This window comes from Plasmodium gaboni, chromosome 9 (genome assembly GCF_001602025.1).
Source record: "Plasmodium gaboni strain SY75 chromosome 9, whole genome shotgun sequence".
Taxonomy (NCBI): domain Eukaryota; phylum Apicomplexa; class Aconoidasida; order Haemosporida; family Plasmodiidae; genus Plasmodium; species Plasmodium gaboni.
The window spans coordinates 485,952-496,131 of NC_031489.1; the positions used below are offsets into that span (position 1 = coordinate 485,952).

A 10,180-nucleotide genomic window follows, 5' to 3' on the forward strand; every position below is an offset into this window, starting at 1 on the left:
AACATATATATATATATATATATATTTAAATTGTGTCGTATATTTTATTAAAGATCTCCTTATTATAACAATTAAATACAATTTTTATATTTTACCATATTTGTTGTTGCTAATCTCCCTTGTTTTATTTGTCTTTGTTCTGTTACTTCACAATATTTATCATTGTGTAAAAATATATTCCCACTTCTTAATTCATTTGCTAATACAGACACATGTTTTTTAAAGGTTAAATAATATCCATTTTGTAATATTTGATTTGTTCCTTTTATTCTCGTGCCATTTATTAATTTTGATGCACATATAATGTTACACAAGAGTTTCATTTTTTTTTTAATATATCATATATAATTAAAATTTTATATTGTATAAATTATCGATATTTTTCATATATACCCAAAGAAACTCCAAAAAAAAAAAAAATAAATAAATATATATATATATATATATATATATATATATTTTGCCTGAATTGTTCAGAATAAAATAAACCCAGCTAGCTATTATTATTATAATATATATATATTTATATATATATGTTTTTATATTTATTTATGTTATGCTTTTATCCAAATGATAAATATCATTATTAATAGATAAAAAGTTTCAAAATATATTTTTTATAATTATATATGTTTTATTATTCTATAATGATTAAAATAATATACCTTTTAAAAATTATGAATATCCTATATATTTTTTTGATAATTCAAAAATTTAAACAACATATGAATTATATATAATTAAAGAAACTATTCAAAGGAATAAAAAAAAAAAAAAAACAAAAAAAGGAATGAATGAATGAATGAATGAATGAATGAATGAATGAATGAAGAGTTTCTTATATATTGTTGTATATAACACATATGAATAAATGTTAAAATGCAGATGTGATAAAATACGCATTTTGTTATTATTATTTTTAAAATATTTTATGTCGTATGTAGAAAGAAATTAAAATTTTAAATACTTTTTTGAAAAATAAAATTTTTATATTTTGTAAAAGAAAGGAGGTAATATATGTGTAAATAAATAAATATATAAACAATATATAAATAAATAAATTAATAAATAAATAAATAAATATATATATAATATATATATATATATTTAAATTATTAATATGAACATTAATATTTATTTAAATATATATAATTTTCTTATTTTATTTTATTTTATTTGCTGGAAAAAAAAAAATTAATTGTACAATGACGTTAAAAAAACATAAATATTCCAAAATGAATGTATTAACATTGTGACAAGAATATTATCTGTATATATATATATATATGACCAAAAAAAAGATAAAAAAAACAAAGGTAATAAATTAAATATATTAAGATGATGTATAGCAAAAAATAAAGATGAGAAAACAACAGCATAATTAATATTCATAAATAAATTTAAACTTTTAAGAACAAAAAATCGATAAATAAATTCTTCAAAAAATGGAGCACTGAAACATGGACTTATAATACATAGAAATGTCGAAAGAAATTCTTTCTCATGTACTATTTCATCTATGCTGTTATCAGAATATATATCATCACTTGTAAAATAATTTAAAATGAAATTATTAAAAATATCTACTATATTAAATATAAAGTGTGAAAATAAATATCCATATATCACTTTAAAAAACCATATGTCGGTATATCGAAAATTTAAATTGCTCTTATTATTTTTAAAATAAGGGTATAATAAATTACGAAACGTAAGGTAACTGCAAAATACCCAAATAAAATGTCCCGATAAAATCTATGAAAAAAAAAAAAAAAAAAAAAAAATAAATAAATAAATAAATAAATAAATATATATATATATATATATATATATATATATATATTGTTGGTTTTTTTCTTTTTTTTTTTTTTATTTTTTATTTTTTTTTTTTTTTTTCATTACCTGTAGTGATTTTATAATATTTTCATTAAACGTGATATTCGCAAGTTTTAAGATGCTTAAAACTTTTTCCGTATATATTGAGGCATATCCTAACAAAAAAAAAAAAAATAATAAAGTTACGTCCATATTTATATCATACATTTATATTTGTATGTTTTGTTTAATGCATTTTATCTTTCTTCCTTGTTTTAATTACCTGATAAAATGTATGAAGCTATTAATAAGACCGATATAGACAAAATATTTTTTCTCTTGTTTTCCTGTAGATCTAGTATAAATCTATTTAATTTTAATTTATTTCTAAATGTTTGAAAATTTGTTTTTATGTCTTTTAAAAAATAAATTGTTGATAAAAGAAAAAGTGTATTGTTTATATCTAAGCTCATTAAAATATTTGAATGATTAGGTATTAGTTGATATGGAAATAAAATTAAAAAATGTTCAGAGAGTAAATAAAAATGTAAAAAGAAAAAAGCTACAGATATAATAATTTGTTTCTTTAATGTTACTTTAAATAAATTTTCTTTTATATTGCTTAAAATGTTTTTTATATGTATAAAACTATTTTTTATCTTTATATAATTTTTTTTATACAACTCTTTAATGTGGTTACTAATATTATTTTGTTCATTTGTTTTGTTATTTACGGAATTATATTCACTAGATAAATTAACCTTAATTTTGTTATAATTGTAGGTTTTTTTATATTTACGAATACACCAATCTGACTTATTTTTATTTATTATATCAACATTATTTTTGACAATTCTTATTTTCTTTATAGTATAACATTCTGTATATAACAAGAAAAGGATACTAAAAAAAAAAATTTTTAAAATCATCTTTTTTTTTTTTTTTTAGTCATTTTTTTCATCCTCTTTTTAATTGATGGTTTTCTTTCTTTCTTGCTTTCTATTTTATTTTATTATTATTTTTTTTAAATACATTAAAAATGGGGACAAGCCCAACCCATTTGTCATTACAAATAAATATATATATATAAATACATTTTTTTATTGATATATATATATATATTATATATTTCTCTTTTTTAATGTCTCTACTAACATTTTAAAAAAAATAAAAATTAAAAATTAAAAAATAAAAAATAAAAAATAAAAATTAAAAAATAAAAATTAAAAAATAAAAATTAAAAATTAAAAATTAAAAATTAAAAAATAAAAATTAAAAAATAAAAATTAAAGAATTTATTATATATATATATATATATATATATACAATATATATTATAAAATACACATATGATAATATCTCTTTACATATATGAGTCAACAATTTTTTACGGTTATTTAATTTTATTCTTATATGATGATATTTAAATATTTCACAACATTTGTTCATATTATTAGTTACATAAAGTATATACGTATAATTTTTTTTTTTTTTTTTGGTTTTAATTTTTTAAGTATATATTTTGTCATATATATATATATATATATATATTCATTTTTGTCATTACGCCCTTTTTTTTTTTTTTTTGTTTATTGCTTAAAAGGGATTAAACAAATAAATAAATATACATATATATTTATATATTTATATATTCATATATTTATTCATTTTATACATTTAAGTCACACACATATTCCTTTTATTTATGCAAATGGAAAATAACATAGAAACAGAAAAAGATGACACACATGAATATAATTGCCAAGCTTACTTCAAGAAATATTTTGGGTCAGTCATAAAAGAAGGAGAAGATAATGAAATTATAAAAAAGGTTACATTTTTGAAGGATAATATTATGATTAAAAAAAATGAATTAAATAAAAAAATAAATGATGAAACACAAATTTTTAAAGAAAAAATCAAACATCTAAAAATACATAGCGAAGAAATTGTAAATGAACTTTTTGATATGGACATAATAAATAAAAAGAAACAAAAAAAAAAAAAAAAAATTATGAACAAGTCAGGTAAAAAAGATGATAAAAATTATTCATTTGAAAAAATAAATAATATGGAAGATGATGACAATGAAAAGAAAGAAGATAGATTAGAAAATGATTTTGTTTCTTCATCTTATACTTTAATAAAAAAGGATGAGAATAAAAATATTGAAGAAAATGATGTACATATGATGTTATATAAAAATATGGATGACAAAATGAATGAGCAGAGATATTATTCAAGTGATGTTTGTAGTGATGATGAATTTTTTGAAGAAAAAGAATTATATAATATGAAGTTTGAGAATTTATTAAAAAAATGTATTGATGAGAAGAAAAGATTAGAGAATATAAAGAGAGGATTAATATTTTTAAAAAGTTATCCAATGATAAAGAATGAAATAAATGAATTATTTTTAATATCAAATAATAATATAAAATTAAATATTGATGAAAAAATTAAGAATATTAAATTATTATATAAGCATTTAATATATATAAATGAAAATGAGGATATAATTGATTATATTAAAAATTCTTGTTGTCATGATATATCTTTATATACAAATAAATTCTTTAATGATTTTTTTTTTTTATTGAATGATATATTATCTATATATATTATAGACAATATAGATATCCCTCTTAATGACATATTAAAAATATTTGTAGATTTATATGACATATATTTGAACTTTGAAAACAAAAAAGAAAATAATAATTATTCATGTGAATTCTTAATAAATGAATTAATAAAAAAAATGGTTCATTTTATAACCTTAAATTTTAGTAAGACTTTTTTTAAGTTTGTAATATCAGATGAGCATGTGTTATTATATAACGCTATAATTAATTATTATGAATATTTTATTACATTTATAGAAGAAAGAAATGATATCTTAAAAAATATAATTGAAAATATAATATCTATAGTATATAATATGGAGCACAAAAATTTACGAACACATCATGGGGTGGATGTGATCAAAAGGAAAAAAATAAAAAATAACATAAACATAAATAATATTAATAATAATAATAATAATATTATTATTAATTGTGATGATGATTTTTATTATAACGACAAATCTGTTGTCGCAAGACAAACAGAGGATATATTTAATGATGGGGATTCATATAATCAAACATATGAACAAGAAAAAATAAATCAGGATGACAATAAAAATATAGAAACATACAACAATGTTAATAACCATATGGATAATAATAATAAACAAAATATAAAAAAAAATGAATATGCATTATATGATGGTCATGATGATGATATAAGAGAAGAAGAATATCATTCAAATGTGAATAGGATCGAAAAGAATTATAAGAATAAAAAATATGAATGCAACTCAGATGTGAGAGATAATTATGTAGATATATTTTTTATAAAACTTTTTGTAGGGAGCATACATGTTGTTTGTAATTATATAGAAGGTTCTGAGATGATAATGAACATAATAAATGAATCATCAGATATGAACGAAAGGAATATTATTCAGGAAAGAAATGTAGACGACAATATTATTAATGATAAGAATATAAATTATAAAAAAATAACAAAAAAAAATTTTATATATAATATTATGGAATCACTAAAAGTTAGTTTACAAACTTTATGTAATAGTTCCTTTTTCATTTCTAAAAAAAAAATATTTAGAAAGGTTTTAAAAGAATGTTCTTTTATAAATAAAAATATTATTGATGAATATTTAATAAGTATAATAAATTATATATATTTTGATATGAATGTATTTGAAAATATAAATTTAAAAGTAAATCATTTTGATCGTACGAATTTTATAACAGAAAATAAATTATTCTTGTTTTTCTCAGACATACAAAATGATATAAAGAATATTATAGATAAGAAATATAATGAACTTAATAATAAGGATATATTTCATTCATATTTTTTTTCTTTTGTTCTTTATTTTTCATTTATATATAAACATGATACAGAATTTTTATTATTATATATTAATATGTATAATATATTATATGAAATTATATATAATATAAAGGAAGAAATAAAAAAAAAAAAAAAATCAAAGCAATTTAAAAGTGACGATAAAAATAAAACTTACGATGATACAAATGACAAATATGATGATAAAAATAAAATATATGATTATATAAATGACAAATGTGATAATAATAATAATTATGTATCTATACAAATGAAAGAAGATTTTTATAAGTCAAATGAAGTGTGTGAATATGTCAAAAATATTATAACAATATTTCTTAAATCTTTAAACATATTGAATAATATTATAAATATATATGAATCATTTGGTGCTTATCTTTTTGAAAAGACATATGCTACATACAAGTCAAAAAATGTTTTTAATATTATATCAAAATGTATGATCGAAAAAAATGAAAATATTTTTAATTATCCAACTAAGATAGATAAAAATATTTGTCAATTGCATCAATACTTTTTTAAGGATACTTTTGCAAAAAAAAGTTTAAAGAATCAAGATAATAATCAAGACAATAATCAAGATAATAATCAAGACAATAATCAAGATAATAATCTAGATAATAATCAAGATAATAATCAAGATAATAATCAAGACAATAATCAAGAATATAGCAATCATATTACAGACGATCATAAGAACAAAATGAATAATAATGATAATATAACTACAAATAAAAAACTTACAGATATTTTTTTTGATTTGTCATTAAACATAGAAGATATAGATACACATGAATGTGGAAAACAACTTTTAAAATCTTCTCTATGTAAATTAAATGAAATTAAAAATACAATTGTGAAGAATATTATTCACTTTATATTAATACCAGTATATGATTATATAAATAAATATATAAATAGTTTCATATGCTATTATAAAAATAATCAAATAAAAGATATAAAAGAAAATATAAAAGTAAATAATGTAGATATAAATGAACAAGAAAATCATAAAGATCCAAATGAATATATTTGTTTTATTGTAGATACTATTTTGGTTTATATGGAAATATTATATGAATATAAATCTGAAGATTTATTAGAACAAATTTTATTACACTTTGAAGAACATTATGTTCTTTCTATACATAATTTAAAAGATATAAATACACATATACTTCTACAAATACAAACAGATTTACAATATCTAATAAATATTTATAAAAAGTTTAAAAATAAATATTATAAACATTTCTTAATGCTTTATATTTCCATATCCTTCTCTTTAACATGTACTAATGTTACAAACATACAAATATCTTTTCAGAATTATATAAATGAATACATAACCACCAAATGTAATTCTACACTTTCTAATTTTAATATCAATAATGATGATATATTAAAAGCTACATCATATGTCAAACAATTAATGATATAATAAAAATAAATGAACAAACAAAATGAATAAACAAGTGTATATATTTTTTTGGATTTTCCAGGGGTTATTTAAATCGGCATTTTTTTTTTCATACATTAAATATAAATATATATATATATATATATATAATATATATCATTTTTAATATTTTTAATATTTTTAATTTTTATTATTATTTTTTTTTTTTTTTTTTTTTTTTTGCATATTAATAAAACAAACATATAACTTTAAAAATAAAAAAAAAAAAAAAAAAAATAATCACACATTAGTTTTTATTTTATTTTATTTTATTTTATTTTTTAAGCCTTATTATTCTTTTTTAATGCTTCCCATATTTAAGCGGTACCTAATAAATTAAAGGGTGTATATAAAATTTTTTTTTTTTTAAGAACAATTTGTTATATATGTAATAAAAATATTACATATATATATATATATATATATATATATATATATATATAATTTAATATATATTATTTTATAATTTCATTTTTATAATAAAAACTAATATTCATTTTAAATAAATATATAAATATATATATTTTTTAATATAAATATCTTTGGGAAAGTATTAATTTTCCTTTTTCCTTTTTCATTTTGATAATTTTTATTTTTTTTTTTAAAATGATGAAAATATGATATATTGGAAGTTACTTCTTTTGCTTGGTACTATTTTGATTTTCCTTAATAAAAAAAATAATGTAAGAAATATAAAACTGATAGAAAAAAAAAAAAAAAATCTTTATGACAATCATATATATGAAATAGCATGTGTAAAAACGAGAAAGAGGAAATTTCCATCGTTATATCTTTTTAAAAATGTAAATAGATATAATAAGATAAACAAAAAAAATAAAAAAGAAAACAAAATATTTTTTGATCGAAATGGTATTAATGTACCTCAGGATGTTGCCATGTTTGGAAAAACAAATGTTTATTATGTAAGAGAAAATATATATGATAAAAATAAAAATAATTTAATTCCTAACGAGGTGGAATCAGAATATATAGAAGAATTAAATGGTCACAATGATAACAATAGTGTGAATAATATGGATCGTGTGAATAATATGGATCGTGTGAATAATATGGATCGTGTGAATAATATGGATAGTGTAAATAATATGAATAGTGTCAATAATATGAGTAGTGTCAATAATATGAGTAGTGTAAATAATATGAATAGTGTCAATAATATGAGTAGTGTCAATAATTTATCGGGTCAGACAGAATCTCAACATTTCAATACAAATAAATCATCAGCACCAATGTCTAGCCATAATAATACAACACCAAAAGAAGGAACACAAGAAGATAGTATTTTTACATATATAAACAAAGATAGAGATTATGTTACTCAAGTAGGCAATTCGCCAAGTATAAATATTTACGAAAGAACCTATCAAGCTGATAGTAAATATTTGTATAAACAGTTTGAAAATGTGAATGAAGTAAATCTACAATTATTAAAAAATATAAAAAATGTTGATGACAAAGAAAAGTTAATAAATAAAAAAGTTGTTGAAAAAGTAAAAGAAGATATCAAACGATTTCAAGAAACTGATGAAATTATGGATATTAAAGGTCGAATCGTAAAACCAAATACTGATTTAAAACATAAAGTTAAAGATGATGCAGGAAAAAAAAATACAAATACACAAGATGATATGGATGAAGAAGAAAAAAATGAAGTAATTAAAAAGTTATATATGATTGAAAAAAAAACAGATAAATATCTAGAAGAAAATATCTATTTTGTTATTCAATCTTGGCTACCTGATATTAGAATTGATGATACACTTATACTAATAGATAATATTGAAAAAAGTTATAACGAATTTGATATGTCCAAATATTATGAGCAATTTAATGAAGCCAAAAAAAAAGATTTCTATTATGATTTACCTAATTACGAAATTCAAAATATTCCACAAAATATTAATGATGATACAGAAATAGAATGTGAACATATTAATTCATATAATAATACATATAATAAATTAAATAATTATAATCTAAAAAAATATTCATATACATATACAACCAATGAAAATGCAGATACAAAATTTAATAAAAATGAACCCATGCCACCAATAGTGCTAATCAATACGAAAAAAAATCTAATGGTACAACAATGGGAATCCAAACATTTTAAAAATAGACATAAAAGAAATAAATCACATGAATTCACAAGAATACAAAGAGCCTTTAGACCATTTTCATATGTTGATTTAAGTGATATTACATGTATTTATAAAAATAATTTTCTTCAATTAAAAATGAAATTATCACACAGAAAATATAAAAATGATATATATCCTTTTTTCATACCTATCAATAATGCTAAAGAAGAATTAATTGATTTCAATGGATACAAAAGAAGTGGAGATTATGCTTGGTCTTTTTTTTGGCACAATTTTAATTATGACAAAGATACAGATTATAACTTTTTAAACAGAAACATTAAATTGAATATAACCGAAACAAAATTTGAAGACGTTAACAAGAAAAAGGCAAAGAAAATAATGAAAAAAATTCTACTAGAAACAAAAGGAAAGAAAAGATAGGAAAAATATATATATTTCAAAGGGATCCCAATTTTTTTTGTCAACTCAAAAATGTATATATATATATATATATATATTATTTTGATTTATATATCAAATTTTATTTTCTTCTTTTTTTTATAATATCTCAAATGTTTTTAAGAACAATCCATAAATATATACATATATATATATATATATGTGCTTTATTATGGAATATATAAAATTTATATAAACTTATATTATTTTTATATATTAACATTTTATAATTTTTTTTTTTTTTTAAGCCTACTAAAAAGTTACCTGACATGTTCATGTTACTGAGTTGTTTTTTTTTTTTTTTTTTTTTTTTTTTTTTTTTTTTTTTTTTAAATTTTTTTTTTTTTTTTTTTATAAAAAAAAAAAAAAAAAAATATTAATTTTTTCTATTTTTTTAAAT

At 17.9% G+C, this 10,180-nt stretch overlaps 4 protein-coding genes across 4 annotated transcripts in view; 2 read left to right on the forward strand and 2 right to left on the reverse strand.

The window, feature by feature from the left end:
• PGSY75_0913400 (hypothetical protein) overlaps nucleotides 1-323 on the reverse strand; it is a gene marked incomplete at both ends in the record, with an annotated part of 684 nt that extends 361 nt beyond the window's left edge. Inside the window, one exon of the mRNA XM_018785549.1 lies at nucleotides 96-323. Coding sequence (XP_018641890.1) covers nucleotides 96-323 — 228 coding nt within the window. The remainder of the gene's footprint in view (nucleotides 1-95) is intronic.
• An 871-nt stretch (nucleotides 324-1,194) lies between these two features.
• On the reverse strand, nucleotides 1,195-2,744 carry PGSY75_0913500 (putative protease; the record flags this gene model as incomplete). Its single annotated transcript, XM_018785550.1, has 3 exons — nucleotides 1,195-1,755; nucleotides 1,903-1,991; nucleotides 2,099-2,744. The coding sequence occupies 3 exons, from the start codon at nucleotides 2,742-2,744 to the stop codon at nucleotides 1,195-1,197; spliced, it is 1,296 nt and encodes a 431-aa protein (XP_018641891.1).
• Nucleotides 2,745-3,526: 782 nt separating this feature from the next.
• Nucleotides 3,527-7,195, forward strand: PGSY75_0913600 (hypothetical protein; the record flags this gene model as incomplete). The annotated part of the gene is made up of 1 exon (XM_018785551.1): nucleotides 3,527-7,195. The coding sequence occupies one exon, from the start codon at nucleotides 3,527-3,529 to the stop codon at nucleotides 7,193-7,195; it is 3,669 nt and encodes a 1,222-aa protein (XP_018641892.1).
• Nucleotides 7,196-7,830: 635 nt separating this feature from the next.
• Nucleotides 7,831-9,762, forward strand: PGSY75_0913700 (hypothetical protein; the record flags this gene model as incomplete). The annotated part of the gene is made up of 1 exon (XM_018785552.1): nucleotides 7,831-9,762. One exon carries the CDS (start codon nucleotides 7,831-7,833, stop codon nucleotides 9,760-9,762), a length of 1,932 nt encoding a protein of 643 aa, XP_018641893.1.
• Nucleotides 9,763-10,180: the final 418 nt, after the last annotated feature.